Source organism: Echeneis naucrates, chromosome 16 (genome assembly GCF_900963305.1).
Source record: "Echeneis naucrates chromosome 16, fEcheNa1.1, whole genome shotgun sequence".
Lineage (NCBI taxonomy): Eukaryota > Metazoa > Chordata > Actinopteri > Carangiformes > Echeneidae > Echeneis > Echeneis naucrates.
In genome coordinates, this window is record NC_042526.1 from 6,167,933 (window position 1) to 6,185,069 (window position 17,137).

Genomic DNA, 17,137 nt, shown 5'->3' on the forward strand with positions numbered 1-17,137 from the left:
GATAAACGAGTTTGAGTTTCAGTCCCATACACAAGACAGCCTTCGAGCGGGGTGTGACTTCGCTCCAGGGAATGTGAGGGTAAATCTGCAGTGCATGAAAAAGGATGTGCCGCATATGGTCATCTGAACAGGGATCAGCGGATGGGAGAATAACTGGGGATGCGATGGAGGGTGAACGCACCCAACCTCAGTGTTCCCGTCATTTAACTTTCATAACTGAATGTACCCACCCTCCAAAGTCTAACATAAATCTTTTTCAGAAAATATGCGCTTTGGTTCATCGTATAAAATGCCAGAGTTCATGTATTCAGAGGTTTTTATATGTTCCCTCTAATAATCGGAATGAATTATTATTATTTTTTTTTTTTAAAGTTTGCCCAAATTCACTGAAGAGTAATTTAAAGATGGGATTTAAAAAGATTTTCCCACTTCGCCAAGGGCAAAGTTGAGTCATGGGTGGAGGTTGTGAGTCGTGGAAGGAAGCTGAATTATGCTATCTGTCGTGTACTGACGGATCATGCAAACAGACAGCAGGACTGATAAAAGAAACAAGAGCAGACAAGAAGAGAAGAACGACTGGGAGAAGACTAATGTAGAGGGGAAGACGACTGGCTCTTTGGCTAACCAAGTGACTGAATGAATGGATGAACTTGGGAATCAGGCCATCAGTCAATGTGGTGTGCAAAGATGAAACATACGCAGCCATCTTTTTCAAGCCACACAGACTAGAGCTTCTTATGTTCACAAATTTGAATGCTCTCCACATATCCAGTGCTTGTTTATTAGTTTTATTAGCTGGTCTGCTACCAAACAATCTTCTATTCGCAGCTAAGGGGAGCTGTAGTGCTGAGAGGACAGGGCCAGAACAAATCACGGGCGGTGAACAAACATACAGTTTATTAGCAAACTTAATCTAATGCGATCTCTGCTATAAAACCTTCATTTGTGAACTTTTTTTTTTTTCCCCCATGAAGCTGTTTAGAGAGCCGTTGATTCCACTTTATAGTCCTTCTGATGGCTGTAGTTTGTTGTGTTGTCAAGGTCCACATTTTCTAAAACAGTTAAAACGAAAATAAAGTTTATACCCTTCATTAACACAGGATTTATTGCAGTGCTCTTGTAGAAGATAGCATTAGTCTGCATATTAGTGGATGCATAAACTGGCGTCTGAATGTTGTTCTCAGTACATACAAATCAGGTGTATAGGGGATTAAAACAGAGGTCCTGTTTTTTATTTTATTTATTTTTTTATTTTTTTTCACATTGTGAAATGGATGAGGGGGGGGTATTTGGATGATTTTAATAGCTGCCTACGGGGTTTACGCTTCACTATGCTCACCAAAGAAAAAGAAGAGGAGGTTGCATATTGACATGAACCTGTATGTAAATTGCCATATTTGTGTGTGTGGAAGATGGATATGGTCCTTGCTACAGACTTTGTGAATCCTCCAGAAATCTTCAAGGAAATGCTGGCTTTCATTTTAAATCCCAAAGAATAAAGGCCTGTCTGTCCCAAAACACGGTGAGACAGAGACAAGTGACATAACTAGGTCTAGAAAGAAAGGAGGGAATAGTGAAAAAAAAAAAAAGAACTTTCTTTGGAAAGCCAACAAGGGGAACGGGAATTCAAAACTTTACAGAGTGACTCAGTCGTCTGTCTTCAGCTCGGTGAGCTTGATGACCTCACTTCACCCTCTGAGGCTTACTCACCAAATGACTGAATCTGGCAACAAAATGTGATTATGAAATGTTCATAACGCAAACTAGGGTCACGAGGAGGTAAACATGTTGCCCTGGATGACCGAAGAAACACTTGCATACTTCACATGCTGGGTTTTTTTTTTGTTTTTTTTTTTTTTTTTTGGGGGGGGGGTTCGGTTTCAAGTCAAAACTCAAACAAATCTGCTAATCAAAGTAAAATCCATTATTCCTCCCTAAGTCATAGACGTTGGGCGAAAACACTCGTGCAGATCTGCTCAAATTTATTGAAGTAGGTAGACTCAAAATGGCTGATGCTGTCTTTTCTCTCACTCTCTCTTTTTTTTTTGTTTGTTTGTTTGTTTGTTTGTTTCCAGAGGGGGGAAGAATGAACCGGAGCCCGAGCAGCCTGTCCCCAGGAAGGTGACCATCCGCAGCCTGCCCTCCGCAGATGATATCGACCCAGACGTATTGGACAGCATGCACTCTCTGGGCTGCTTCAGAGACAAAAACAAATTACTGAAAGACCTGCTCTCAGATGAGTGAGTGAACGGAGGGACAAGCGTTAGAGATGGGGAAAGAAAGAGATTTCTTGTAGAGGAGAAAATGGTGTGTGGTTTACGCAGTTGGCCTCGCTTTCTTCCCTGGCCCTTATGAAACCCTGTGAGACTGTCGCTTCAGATGTCAGAAGCTATAGATCACTTAACTGTTATCACACAGCGCTTACACCACTTTCTGCAGGATACACTCCCCCAAAGCGATCTGAAGTGATCGAGCACTGCGAACATGCTCCCGGGTCACATTGTTTATGTTCTGCTGCTCGAGTTTGTGTCTCTGTTACACATGCTTAGTTTTTTTTTTTTCTGCTGTGAATTTGCATTAACGCTGCATGCACTTGCCCCGCAGTCCACAGTTGCTTTTATTAATCTGAAGTGTTTCTTTTCTACCCTCTTTCCATCTTTTTTGCATTTGCCCACCCTTTCCTTTTTATTACTAAATAAAAATTACTGTATCTATTTCCCCTCAGCCCATCTTTATAGTTTGACTCCTTTCTCCTGGGAGCATGCGGTAATAGTGCTGGACTGGAGGAAAATCTGCGGTGTCTATCTCCCCTCCCTTGGTTCATTTTAGCTGAAGTTGCAGGTCCTTGTCTCTTTGCCTCCTACTGCTTTCCAATCTGTCTTTAATATGGAGGGCCAATCTCTTTGCCTTTTGCGTAGAGAGCATTGGCCTAGAGGCTAAAGATATTAAGGCCTCCCAATTTACTGGAAAAGAAAAGGATGAACTCATACATTTTGATTCTTTCAAAAACTTACCAGCATATTCTGCATATGGAAATAGGGCATGTCCGAAGAATTTATATGATGACTTAATGACCTGTGAAACTAAACTTTTGTTTTAATGATGAAAGCTATTTAGTGGCTGTCTGAAAATAAACCCGAAACGATTAAAGAACATTAATCATAATGAGGACTTTTACAGTTTAATGTGTTGGCTTCTAAGCACATGCAGACTTTGCTGGTCTGCACGTGTACACTTATGTCGAAAAGTCTTAAGACGAGTTGAAAAATGGTCTCGGGCTTTTGCATCCATGGTGCATATAAACATCATGCTTGTGTAGATATTGTTTCATCAGTGTTTTTACTCTCTGCAGTGACAACCAAGAAAAGATGATCTACTTCCTGTTGCTGGATCGTAAGGAGAGATATCCAAGTCAGGAAGACCAGAACCTCCCCCCTCGCAATGAGATTGGTAAGGGTTAGACAGAACATATGGTTTAGATGAATAATTATAAAGAGGCATGTAAAATAGTATCGAATAGAAAGAAAAGAAAATAGTATTAGAAAATGGAAACAAACTGTTTGACATGGTTAGGGTCATGGAACTGGTTTTAAATTGCCAAAACAAGTCAATTCCTCCTGAATCTTCCCACTCTGAAATATTCTCCTCCTGTGGAAGGAGTTGGATCAGCTCCAGTAGCAGTAGATTGACTCTACAGTACAAAAAGGCTTTCTGTTTACTGAAAAAAAAAAAAAGACAAGCCTCTCAATGAAATGTAAGAGCGGAAATAGAATGTGTCAATAGGCCATACATTTCCTATTTATTTTTTTCACTGTTAGCTGTAACTGCTTCAAATATGAACTCATCCAAAAAAAAAAAAATAGATTCTCCCAATTCATCCACCGCAACCCAGCACAGATTTCCACCCACAGAAATCTAAGCACAGACAGAGATGCTCTACTTAGACTTCCACCAAGGTTATTTTCTGACAAGAGCATGGCAATAGGAGTATTATGTGCAAGTGTGGTGTGTGTGTGTTTGTGTTTGTGTGCGCGTGTGTATACTGTGAGATACCGACGTTTTGATGAATAGACTCCCTCTTCAGTGAATGTGGTACAGTTAATACAGTGCCCATTAATTCAAGGTCTGGGAGGTAACCATTACTTATTCACTATTAGTTAAAATGTCAATATGATCGGCACTAAACATCACTCAAACACTCTCACATTATGCACAAAGCAGTGGAAAGACACACAATATCACGCAGAACTACATCAGGTTGCATTGTTTTTCCTCTGAATCTGCCCCGTCGTGCTGTTCATACCTCAGATCCTCCAAGGAAGCGGGTGGATTCTCCCATGTTGAACCGACATGGAAAGAGGCGACCAGAGAGGAAGTCCATGGAGGTCCTCAGCGTTACAGATGGAGGCTCGCCTGTGCCGGCCAGGAGGGCTATCGACATGACGCAGCATGGACAAAGGTACGACCGCAGGAGAAATATAAAAAGTTAGAGCAAATACTAGTAAAGTGTTGAAATGCAAAGTTTGAGACGAGCATAGTCCTGCTTGTGCATGCGGGAGAGTATGTATGTTTTTGTCTAAGCACGGAGGATCGCGCAGCCGGCTTGTGTTTCAGAGGTTTTGACAGCGAGCCTGGCTCTGATGTCAGCAGGCTACACTGTGGAAAAACATAAACAGAGACTGACTCTCTGCTCACTTTGTCTCCTGTCTCACTGTAGTAAATCAGTGTACAGTAAAAGCTTGGATATTCCTGACGCCAGTACAAAATGCAGCAAAGAAGAAAGGTATTCACATGTCACTCACTCCCCGTGCTTTCGCCTCCTCTTGGTCTGTGTGTCACCCTCACGTGAGGAGACGTCCATGGCGGGAGGAAGACGCAGCGGAGCTTTCTGTTGCTTTGTTTTAAATGGCGCTGACTTACGTAGCATCTCCTTAGGTTGATCTTAGTAAGATGTAACTCATCTGAAAAATAAAAGGAAGACTTCCTCGGTCCTACAGTCAACATCTCCTAAAGTTTAACCCAACTCTTTTAATTAATTTAGTTTTCGAACTGAGGAAGACTGCACACTTTCTATTCAGAGGCTTTATATCTACAAGTCCCTCTTTTTTCTGGTGTTATCTCCCTTTTTTATTTTATTTAAAATTTTTTCTTTTGATGCATTGATAATCAGTTTCTCCCATCCTGTGTCCCACTTTTCCGGATGCAGACCATTGCCCACCCTGCCCCTAATTTAGAAATGTTCAAATCAAGGCAACACTACACCCCGACGAGGCAAACTGGGTTTAAAAATCTATTTCCACATCTTATTTCAACAAGCAATATATCACAGCGCTGCACATTTCTGCTCAGAGGCAGTGACATTTGTGACAGCAGGGAAGATTGGATCTGAGGGGGCGATAACCTGATCTGCCTAATGATAGGCAGATTGGCAGAGTGCTGGGAAAAGCTTATGGAGGTATACAACGTAAAGGCAGAGGCAGCGACTCTGTGTGCTATTTAGATTAAAAAAAAAAAAAAAAAATGTAGTCGTAATGTTGAAAATTCACCAAAATGCTAGATACATAAATAACTGCTCAACATTTTCGCCATGACAGAATCTCAAGAATTTATTTCCTCCTGTTCTTTCCACCGGGAGACTTCAGAAGTTTTAAATCCATTTCAAGAGCTCCCACCTCTTTACACTTCTTCTAAATTCTTTCTATCCTCTGGTGCTTCTGAGTTTCAGTTTAAGATTCATCCTTCTGTGTTTCCTCTCCTCTACTTCCCTCCTTCATCTCCTCAGGCGATCCGAGACTTATCTCTTCTTTATTTAGGGGCTTGCATTAGAGTGGAAGCTGCCCTTCGCTTCGACTCATCTGTTTCAGTCAGGTCTATCATTTCAAAACAGGCCGGTTTACAGTGATTTTTATCAAGAATTAATATTAACTTCTCAACCCAAGTTCATACATCATCGATAACTGAATGGAGTAAGCCATAAAGGGCAATAAAATTAGTGGTTTAGTTTTAACTTTAAATCTCAATAAAGGTGCAGCTCGTGGCATTGGAAATAGGATTGTCTCTCTCCTACATATATCAGCAGCCACAATCATTAAGAAAGCTCCCCTGCATCTTCTTTCATGCTACCTTAAATCAGTGTGGTTTTTTTTCATATCCCTCCACCCAAATCTCTCTCGGGGACTCCTCCCAACCTTTTCATACCTCCTGTCTCTCTCTTCTGTGGTCCCTTGTGTGCAGCTGACCTTCAGCTCCAAAAACCCCCACCGTTAGTATGGAATTGCTATGCTAATGTCATAATGCTGCTGGTTTTTTCTCTGTCTGGCTTCCTATCAAATTGTGGTGGGTTGGAAGCGGAGTGGGCGGTGCGGGGGGGGGGGGCTCTACCACAGCCCCTCTGCTTCCAAATCAAATCTGTCTTTCTCGCACTCACTATACATCTCTTTTTCCCCCCGACTGAAATTCATAGCTTTCCAGCTGATCAGTGAGGGGAAAAAGATGTAGGTAACGAAGTCTGTGTGAAACTGGATTTTGTTGTGTTTTTGAACTTTTCTGCCTATCGCGTCCTTGTGTGCGCTCTGTTTGATCATGTGCCTGCTTGCGTGTGTGTGCGCGTATGTAGACGATACTGTCGAAAGTGTATACATAGACAAGTAATGTCCAAAGATTTGACTGACTTCTGCTCTGAACCTAACCTTATCTTTACCCGACAGCAAACTTTTGTCGACAGCACAGAAGATTCATAGAACTTCAGATCAGAGGGTGTCAGAGAGAGCCCTGACTTTGAAACATGTGTTTTGACAGGATACATTTCCACCAGCGTAAATCGTGGAAGACAGAGGGGGGTATTTTTTCCAAAATTACACAACGAAAATGCCTAAACCACAATCTATATCCCGCTTTTTCGCCCCACATAGATCATGCGGGCGGATCCCAGCAAATGCCCAGAAAAATGATTCATGCACATGATTAGTGATTTGACTGCTCGTGTGCTGTATAATTGAATAGATCTGTGATAAATCCTTCATTGGCCATGTTGCACAGCAAGACTCAATCTCATAATAATGCACATTTCATTCTTGATGCACCCAAAAGTATCTTTAAAAGACATTCAAAGCTTAACTCAAAGCACAAGGAATCCCACTGATTTGATTTTAAATCTTAAAAACATGCCAGGAGAAATTGAACAGAGGTGAATGATATGTAGATGAAATATTGAAAAGTGGTGCAGTGCGAAGAGGAGAATATCAACTAATTTTCTTTTTCCTCTTCTTCTTTAAAGCACCGCTCTTGTTGCTTCATGCAGTTTAAATGTGTTGGGTTAGTCAGAGCAGTCTTAATAAGTCAGGCTCTCATGCTAATTATTGACTCTAATTTATTTAAGATGGTGAAATGAGAGCAAATAAAGCACCTTTAACACTGATCTGTACAGCAGAAACTACAGGCGTATTAATGCATATAGAAATTTAAGGAGCTGAGCTGTGAATTTTAATGTTCTGGGTCCTCAGGGAGCTGTCATGGCTCAGGAAAGGAAATGAATTTAAACAGTGTGTTGATTTATTCGAATATCTACTCCACATAAAGGACAAAGTCAATATAGAGGAGGAAAGAAAGATTGAAGTAGAATTTTATCCACTCTCCTTAAATCATGCTAGCTGAGCACTCGCATTGTGATTTCACCTTTGGCGATGTTAATTGCCAGTTGACACTTGGCACCATCCTTTTCCATTTTGCTTATTTTTTCCTTTCATTTCTTTCCATGCCCTCATCCCAGAACCTCTTGTTCTTGTTCCACTCCCCACAGCTCAACATTAGACCCCCACAGGTGCTTTGGATGGATCTCTGACAAAGCCGGTGGTAACGCACAGAGGACAATGGGCCAATTCCAAAATAGGCTCACGGGAAATGTTACTGTGAGCACTAATGGATGATGGAAAGCTTAGAGTACGCAGTCACGCATTTATAGGTGAAACTGCAGTTGTTCTCGTCTACCTCTTGCGGAGACTAGTTGTGCGGTTAGCTTGTTTGAATTGTCCAGTACTTTATGAGATAAGTTTGGTCAACAAATTCATTATGCAACAAATGCATAATACCGTATGTGTAATAATGTATGATTAATTTCTGTGGAGGTAGTTTTACTTTTGCATGACATATGGAAAATATAAAATAAATGATCTGAGCGCTAGTTCCTATTGATATCAAGGGAAAACAATGGAAGGCAAGCATATAGTATAGTATAATTGTATTCTCTGAAATGTTGCCAAATAGAGGTTAAAAATACCATAAAAAAAGAACTTAACTAAATGAACTTCCACCGTCGGTCCTCACATTGGTGAAGATTTATGGCTGTCCAGAAATAAGGTTGCAGTTACTCTGGCTCATCCACATACCAAACTGTCACCAGTGTTTATGGGGACTATTTTTCTCAAAAGAGGTTCTCTCTAGGATACGTAGTGTGCTCTGTTTTATTCAGAGTAATTGGGACTTTAATGCTCTTAAGTAATAGGTTATATGGGATTTATGGGTTTTTGTGGCGAGATAATAATGCATAATTGAAAATTTGGGAAAAGTGAACCTTTAAAGCAGGCAAGCTCGCTCTCTCGCTCTCTTGCTCTCTCACACACATGCGCTAACCAAAGGGCTCCTGTTTGACTTATTTAATAATACGGCGTCTTTGTTTCCATGTGATAGATGATAAATGATGGCTTAGTTTGGTTTACTATAAATTAAAGACTTGCCAACAATCATTAATCTCTCTGAAGCAAAGGTTTAGCCTCTGACAGCCCATTACAGTACAGCATAACCATCTGAAACATTCGCCTTACAGAGCTGCTGCTCCAACACTAACAGATGCATAGCACCTCTAACAATATGCTCATAATGGCCTGAGGATGCTGCGTTTTGGCCATGTTTGGATGAATTGCAGCTGGCTATGTGCGGACAGGCGCTGTTGTGAGCAACTGTGGGCATGTCTCAGTGGACCAAAGGAATTAAATGTAAATGATAGCAACTGTCTGGTCAGCTGCGCTATGAGACAAGCAATCCTGGCCAACGTGGCCTCAGCATCGCCTACTCATGTGTGCCCGAGTGTGTGCAATAAATACGCTCACAGAAGGGGCAGTGGGAGAGTTACAAAAATAGACCAAGAGTGGGTGTTTCTATATTTTCATCTCTCTTGTGGTAGGCTTTTACTGTTGCTGGTCTTCTGCTTGTGTCTCTGTGTCACTCAGGAGAAAGATTTCTGTTCTCATGTCCATTCTTTATTTAGACACAGCACCAGTATCGTTGGTTACTCACCGTTTCCATGTGAGGACTGCCTCTGCGGTCCAGCATACTGAATGAGCATCAGTCTCCATTACTCCAACCATCCGTCCCTCCCTCATTCTTCTGTCAATTTTCCCGCATCTGCTTCACTCCCCCTGCACTTTTGTGTATCAGGGTTATCTCGCCAACTGAGAAAGTTTGGGTGAAGAAGGAAAAAAATAAAATAAAATAAAAAATGTTTTTACCTCGTCATCTTTTCAGCACATCTGTTTCTTTGACTGCATGTTCACAAATGTAAAACTGCTGAAATGGAGAGAAAAGGGAAGGAGAGAGAGGAGAAGGAGGCAGTTACTATTAGATTGACGAAAAGGAGCAGTGTTGTGACAGAGAGCAGCTGGTGTTTCCAAGTGTTGACAGGCACCGTTTTCGTGTTTTTTTTTGGGTTTTTTTTGCGTGTGCGCGCGTGTACATGTGTGCACACTTGCCTGATGGAGACAGATTGTCCTGTGATTGTTCTTTTCTCCACTCACAGGGGTTATCAACGGCATCTGCGGGGGCAAGGAAAAAAAAAAAAAACATGACAGATGGCATTCAACCAAATGTCCCACTTCATTTCCCCCACCTCGCATGATCCTGTGCAAAGGCCTGAGGAGTCAGCATGTTTGGTTTCTTAGCAAGCTACAGACAGGGTAGAAAGCAAATGTCATGAATTGTGGGAAGTAATTTAATATTTTGAACCCAAGCTGCAGTTAAATCAACATATTCTAAACTGAAGTTTGAGGCTAATTGGTAGAAGTGTGCTCTTCCCGTGTTGTAGCGCTCCCACTCTTTGTGTGGCTAGGCGTTGTGTTTGCAAATGGCTCGGTAGCAACCTGTGTGCTAAGTATGACGGCGGTGCCATATGTTGTAGTGCTTACTAGCCATGTTCAACATGTAACCTCCACGCTCTCACCTCCACCTGCGTTTGGGTGCCCATGTTGATTTCACAAATTACCTCTGCCCCTGTTTGTGCTCTTGTGTATTTCTGCCACAGGTCGCGGTCTATTAGTGGAGCCTCCTCTGGTCTCTCCACCAGCCCCCTCAGCAGCCCACGGGTAAGTTGTGACCGTCAGTGCCCTCTCAAAATACGTGCACACACAACACACACCTATCCAGTCATTCACCTTGGGGTATAACAGCCATCTAGCTATTGCTGATCCCATCTTATTGCGGTCGTGTTATTGCTGTTTATGTCAGCATGAGAAAATAAAGACGCTCACTAGAGCTACACCGCGAGGATGTCTGACCTTTAACAAAACACAGCAAAAGCAATATCACTGTATCTCTCTGCAAATGCAATGTTGTTCTCCAGTTCCACTTTATTATGATCCGAGATAAATGTATGTTTTTCCACTTCATAAGTCTTAATCCACGGCTAAAATCGACCTTTGTGTTTTGAATCAGGTGCCCACTCTGATAAGCTCTTCATATCCGGTGTTTAGATCAGGCTTCACATGAGTCATCACAGAGTCCGTACATATTTAGCATCTTTCTGTTAACACCACGCACACACACACAAATGGAGCTGACGGCACAGCAAATTTTCTCCCCCCACCCCTAAAGCCTGTTCACTCTCCATCCTCTTTGCTTATTATCCCTTTCTCTGTTTTTCACTGGCCTGAGCTCTGTTGAAATCCAACTCAGGGAATGCTCCAAAGGATCCCACTTCTCTTTTTTCCCTGCTCAGAGCTCTGGAGCTTACGGTAAACTTTTTCCAGCCGACTAACCTGAGAAGGCTCAAGATTAGGCAGGATCCTAAGACGAGCTCCTCACGCCACACAGGTTCTTTCAGGCTGATCTGAAAGGGAAATTGATTTCTCAGACCTAACCCAAAGCCTGGATTGTGCTCTCAGCAAGGGCCTCAGTGTGGGGTTATTTTCTCAGATCTGTGTGTGTGTGTGTAGGGGGGTGGGCGTCCAGAGGAAATACTTTATAAGTGTGCCATTGTGGCTGCATTTTCCCCATCACAAATCAAACAGATCAATAAACCTATCTGGGAAGCGAAGATTTCACGGCAGACACCATAATGGTGTTCCTCTTATTACAGAGACAGCCCAAATTGTCCTCACAGCTGGCCTCATGTCTCTCACACCTGCGTCTGCTTGCAGAGTCCTGCTTGTTTTAATCAAGTCCATTTTCAATCACCTTTTGTTTCAGCGTGCATTGTTTGCTGTTTCCGTTGTCATTTTTATTTTTCTTGTCGTACATCTTACTCTGTGGTCTAACTGCATGGTTTTCTCTCCCTTTCTGTCTTCTTGTTTACAATGCCTCCATCTCCAATGTATGTACACTTCGTCTGCCTCTATGTTCCCGGGCTCCTTTTACTACTGCTCTCTTGTTTGTTTGTTCTGCCAAACTTTTTTTTTTTTTCTTTATCCATGTTTGTGTTCCCCTGTGTTTTTCTTTTTTGTCTTCTCCTCCACCTGTTGTGGCTCCCACTGGCTGTGCTTTTGTTCTCAAACCTAAGCCTGTCAGAAAGTTTGGTGTACCGCCTCAGTCCCCAGACTTGTCACAGTCCCCCATCACCAGCCCCTGCCCATCCCCGGAGCCCACCCCTAATCGCACAGGTCCACGTATTTCCACCCCCAACTCTCTCGCACCAAACAGCGAACCTCTGCCGGAGGCTCTCAACAAGACGCTGACGCTTCCTGCCAAGCCCAAAGTTGTCCCGAAGCCCCTCCAAGCCACGCGCTCCAACCCCCTCCCTGAAACTTCCCCAGATTCAACATCTGCAGCCAAGTCAGAGCCCTCGACTCCCTGCCAGCTTCCATTGCAGCCGCCTTCTGCTTCTATGCCCCCCACCCCCACGTCCCCGTCCTCCCCGTGCTCTCCCTTTTCCCCATCCCCTGTCCCCAGTTCTCCCACTCCAAATAGCCCCCATGTGCGGCGCTCCCAATTTGCTGCCAACCCTCAGCTCTCTGTGCCCTTCAGCCCCGTGGTGCCGCTGTCGCCCATCCGGCTGCACCACTTCCACCCCGTGGCGCCGGCGCCATCGTCATTCTCTGACCACCCACCCAAATCTATCCCCCTCATACAGGTCACCCCTCACCCTTCCCCTCGAGGCAGCCCCCTACCCACTCCAAAGGGCACTCCGGTGCACACACCCAAGGACAGCCCAGCTGGAACCCCCACCCCAACGCCGCCCCCCAGCCCGTCCATTGGAGGTATGCCATGGAGGACGCGCCTCAACTCCATCAAGAACAGCTTCCTGGGCTCACCACGCTTCCACCGCAGGAAACTCCAAGGTCCAGACACGCAAGAGTTTAAAGGCAAATATTGAAATGTTTGTGTACCAACTCATGTGGCTTGTTTATGTTTCGCTGATCTTTGTCTGGTCTTTCATGCTGCTCTGCCAGTTCCCACACAAGAGGAGATGTCCAGTCTCACACCAGAGTCTTCCCCAGAGTGAGTAGATGCTGCTCTTTTTTTGAAGCCACCCGTGATATCATAACTATGCATAACCTGTCAGCGCCTCGCTCACTTGCTCGCCCTTGATAGCATGATGCTTTGGAAAGTATTCCATCCATGAATGTTTGATTTTTGCCTGCTGAGCTCCATGTAATGACCCCAGGTCTTGTCTGGGTTAGGGAAGCAGGAGGTAGTGGGTTCATTATGAGGGAAGCAAGGTGGCGATCTGATGTTGCTGAGTTCCCAGGGGCCGGATAACTCAAGGTTGGCCTAGATATGCCAGTTTGATTGGCTGGCTTGCTGTCTGGCTTGGCCATTTCCACCTGGCTGGAAAGAACATCCTGGAAGGAAGTGGAGAGTTGGCTAGAAAAGATCTTCTCCTAGCTGAGGTTGGCCTGGACACACAGTCATCCACCAACTGTATCCAGTTTCACAGAACAGACCAATGTGCCACTTATTGACTGTACAGACATTGTACCATTATCTAAGTCTTTATTCGTTTAAGTTTTATGGAGTGTTTCTCTATTTGCTGAATTTGGAGTTGAGCAAATCCATCAACATCATTTTTAAGAATCTTATTGAATATTAATATGCCAGAAAACACGAGTCCATATGGCTTATTAGTGGGTGCAGGTACACCTGGTCTGAGGCCAGTAGTGAATTTATCTACTTCTGCTCCTTCTGGACGGCAGTTCTGTTCACAGAGAGGCTCAATTATCTCACACTTTCTCATATGCTCGCACACACACACACACACACACACACACACACACACACACACACACACACACACTTACACATACTCAGTTGCAAAGAAGGTGAAATGTCAAACAACTTTCCTCCCTTACACAGTTTCAGCTCATTTCCCACAGGGGTATTCTCTGTTTGCTCCTCTCCATTTCCCTCGTCCTGCAAAGAGAGAGAAAGCACTCTTGCATTGCTTTCCGTTTTTCTGGATGGACAGCTGGATAGATGGAAAAGGGGGGAGGGGTAAAATAAAAAAACAAAGACAACTTCAAACAGTGCATAGATATTGCTGAAAATTTGTGTTTCTTCTTTTTTGTCTTTCCTCGCAGACTTGCCAAAAAATCCTGGTTTGGTAACTTCATCAACCTGGAAAAAGAGGAGCAGATCTTCATTGTCATCAAAGATAAACCCCTCAGTTCCATCAAGGCAGACATCGTTCAAGCCTTTCTCTCGGTACACACTCCCTTGCCTTATTATTTTTCCTTTGCTTTGCCTCCTATTGCCCCCATGACCCATTCTCCTATAAACTCCCCTGACCTCTGTGCTACATATATTCTTTCCCTGTCTCATCGCAGCAGTTTTGTCTTTGTATCTTCTGTCTGCTGGAGGATGTTGCCCTCTCTAACAGCAGTGCCAATTTCCTATGCTACAAATAAGCCCCTTTCTGAACATTTGCTAACATGCTTCTGATTCATGTAGTCGTTGAATAAACTGCTTGTGTTCAGCGCTTCTATTTTCTCTCTGACTGCATGCTCACTTGAGGTCAATAGAAAATCAACATAGAGCATTGATCATTAGCATATAGATGTTTCGCCCTCGGTACCGCCTATTGAGCTCATGTGTGGTTATGTGCATATTCTGATTTGGAGCAGGAAATTGTGAAATAACATAGATTGTATCTGTGTGTGTGTGTGTGCAAGCGCATGCACGTGTGTTTGTGATGTGTTCATAATAGTGTGGATGTACAAATACATAAGGTAGCATCAGGATTTCTCAGAGAGTGCAGCATAGACTTTATCAACAAACATACAGCAGTGCTAGTTGATATTCAGTGTACATAACTGAACAGAACGCAACCTCACCCCAGTTAGATTTAACAAAGTCTAAGTAAATGCAAAGTCTGCATGTGCAGGTCAACGTCAATCTGTTTCCTCATCCCTGGAGGTAGCTATTTTCTCCTCTTGGTTATGCTAGCTTGTATTCCAGACAGGAGATTGACACCTGAATCGGTGGAATTGTACCTTCCAGCACACTCACATTAATGGAATGTCAAAGCCTCTCCAGCACTGTGGCAAAATGTGACAATTTCAGGGTTCACCTGTTCATTGGGAATACAAATTCATTTTAGGTGGGAGAGTGCAATGTTGTTGGATGACTCAAGATTACATTAGCTTAAGTCTCCCTGGCATGCATGGCTAGTCCCCGAGGCATTAATCTCCTTAGAGTTTCAACTGTGGCTCGCGGTATGTGGAGGGTATTTTAATGAGGGTTTATTCACCTTGTCATTTGCAACATGTGGGGGAAAAATTAAACATAAATGCTTCTAATGTATAATCCCATTACTCACCCCCCCCCCAATCACTGGCCCTGTCCATTTTTTCCTCCACTGACCCCCCTTCTTCTTATTCCTGTTTTTCACAGATTCCCAGTCTGAGCCACAGCGTGATCTCTCAGACCAGTTTCCGGGCAGAGTACAAATCCACGGCCGGTCCTACAGTCTTCCAGAAGCCGGTCAAATTTCAGGTGGATATCACCTACACAGAGAGCACAGCTGCCACTAAGGAGAATGGCATCTACTCTGTCACCTTCACCCTGCTCTCAGGTCAGCACACTCGCACAACTAGTCATTGCCTATACACTCCTGTCTTTATGCATTGCGTAAAAGTTGAAAAAGTCACTGCAAACGATGAGATGTGCACACGCAGTATTGAAAAATTCATTTTTGTATTTGAGCAAAAAAAGGTTTGTTAGTTTTGGAGAGGGCACTGGATCCCTTTCTTGTGAATAGTCCTCATCAGTAAAAGTTCAGGTTTAAAGGCAGAAAACTCCTGCCCTGAGTAAAGAAACCGCAAAGAACAATCACAAAGAGGTCTGCATAATTTTATGGAATCTTGTCTACTCATTTGTTGTCTCATAAGACTCACAGAAGTGAAATTTAAGCCTGCTCATCTTCCTCTAAAAAGTGAGGGGAGAGCCATCCTCAAATGTCAAGTGGGATGCTGTCACACTTCAAGCTAATACAGTTACACAAAACACGTTTGTAACTAATTAATCAGAAGTGGGGTTTTTTTGCAGAAGTGGATGTCGTGAAACCCCCTGCCAGAAGGAATGGCTGCATAAGACTTTTCAAAGTTCTGAATCCTGAATGTTTGATAAGATTTTGCCCCAAATCTCCCTGAGCGTGACAAGATGAGGTCTGGCTATGCAAGATTACATACTATGCAGTCACGCGTGCAGGCTTTGTGTCAGGGAGCCACATACATGATCTATTTCCCTCTCTTAGATACACAGACACACAAACACACACAGCTCAGTGGGAGCACATTCGGGCCGGATGTGGTTTAGCAGCAGCTGTTTTTGAGTCTGCTGGTCCCTCCCTGTCACTGACTGTGTACTGTACACAGCAGGTAGACAGCACAGGAGCACTCCTCCCCTGGTGCCATTTATTGTATCAGGTTTTCTGCAGCCCATTCCCAGCTCCCATTTCGCAAAATGCTTTTACGTGTACGTGTGCGTGTGTGTGCTTCCTCTGTCTTCACCTCGACTTTTTTCGAACGCACTCTGATCACGTCAGTCCTCTGTCCTGTGTTTAGGACCCAGTCGGCGTTTTAAGCGAGTAGTGGAGACAATTCAGAGCCAGTTGTTAAGCACACATGACCAGCCCGGGGTCCAACAGCTGTCCGGTGAGTAAGAACTTCTTCTCCCCTCCTCTTTTTCAAAAACCTCATCACCTTTACCCTGACCGCTTCATCCGCTCATCCCACTCCTCTGACAAACACCTCTCACTGCTGAAGCTAAGCTAAATCCCGTCCTCCTCCTTCCCTGTGCATAAAATCCCTGAGCCGCTCTCTGCTTCTTGAAGCGGCTCCCTCTGCATGCCGGCGCCTCGCTGCCACGAAATGGTGGGAGTTGCTCTGAAGCACTGACTGCGGGTCAAATGTTGTCTCGTTGCCCTGGCAGTGAAGATTAGAGGAGAGGTAGGGTAAGCTGATTCGCATTCTGTTACTCCTACTTCTAAGACTGATCGGCGCTCGTCACCATGGCAACACCACTGCACCTCAACGCGCTCCCACAATGCACTGCCCTGCACAGAGACGCCACACCTGACGAGCACTTTCTCTCTCCCTGTATGGCTGTTAAACAGGGACGCCCCCCTGCCCCCTACCAAACCTCTGTCGGCTAACCAAACTGTTCACCTGTGAACTTCATAGTCTCATTTGATCTTCCTTCCTGCTTCCTTTGCTCCTCTCATTGATCGCGGGGCTGACACCGAGTCCCTGAGTTCCTCAGCCCGCTGTCTAATTTTCAGTCTGGATGCTGAGGAGAAAAAGAGGAGATGAATAACGGATTCCACTCCTCCCCGTCTCCTCTTCAGCATGTCTCTCCTTCTGAAATCACTGCTGTATTTCCCTGTCATCGTCTCAGTCTCCATCCTCTTGACAGCAGCTCCACCTGCTGGTCACAC

General features: G+C 44.1%; 1 protein-coding gene across 3 annotated transcripts in view; it reads left to right on the forward strand.

Annotated features, from left to right (window-relative positions):
* Nucleotides 1–17,137, forward strand: part of brsk2a (BR serine/threonine kinase 2a) — a 143,064-nt gene that overhangs the window by 122,736 nt on the left and 3,191 nt on the right. For 2 of the 3 annotated variants that reach the window (XM_029522601.1, XM_029522604.1), the window contains exons 10-19: nt 2,076–2,240; nt 3,353–3,450; nt 4,309–4,459; nt 4,718–4,783; nt 10,292–10,352; nt 12,335–12,542; nt 12,654–12,702; nt 13,782–13,905; nt 15,094–15,274; nt 16,266–16,355. In XM_029522601.1, coding sequence (XP_029378461.1) covers nt 2,076–2,240; nt 3,353–3,450; nt 4,309–4,459; nt 4,718–4,783; nt 10,292–10,352; nt 12,335–12,542; nt 12,654–12,702; nt 13,782–13,905; nt 15,094–15,274; nt 16,266–16,355 — 1,193 coding nt within the window. The remainder of the gene's footprint in view (nt 1–2,075; nt 2,241–3,352; nt 3,451–4,308; nt 4,460–4,717; nt 4,784–10,291; nt 10,353–12,334; nt 12,543–12,653; nt 12,703–13,781; nt 13,906–15,093; nt 15,275–16,265; nt 16,356–17,137) is intronic. The other variant, XM_029522602.1, reaches the window with a different exon arrangement.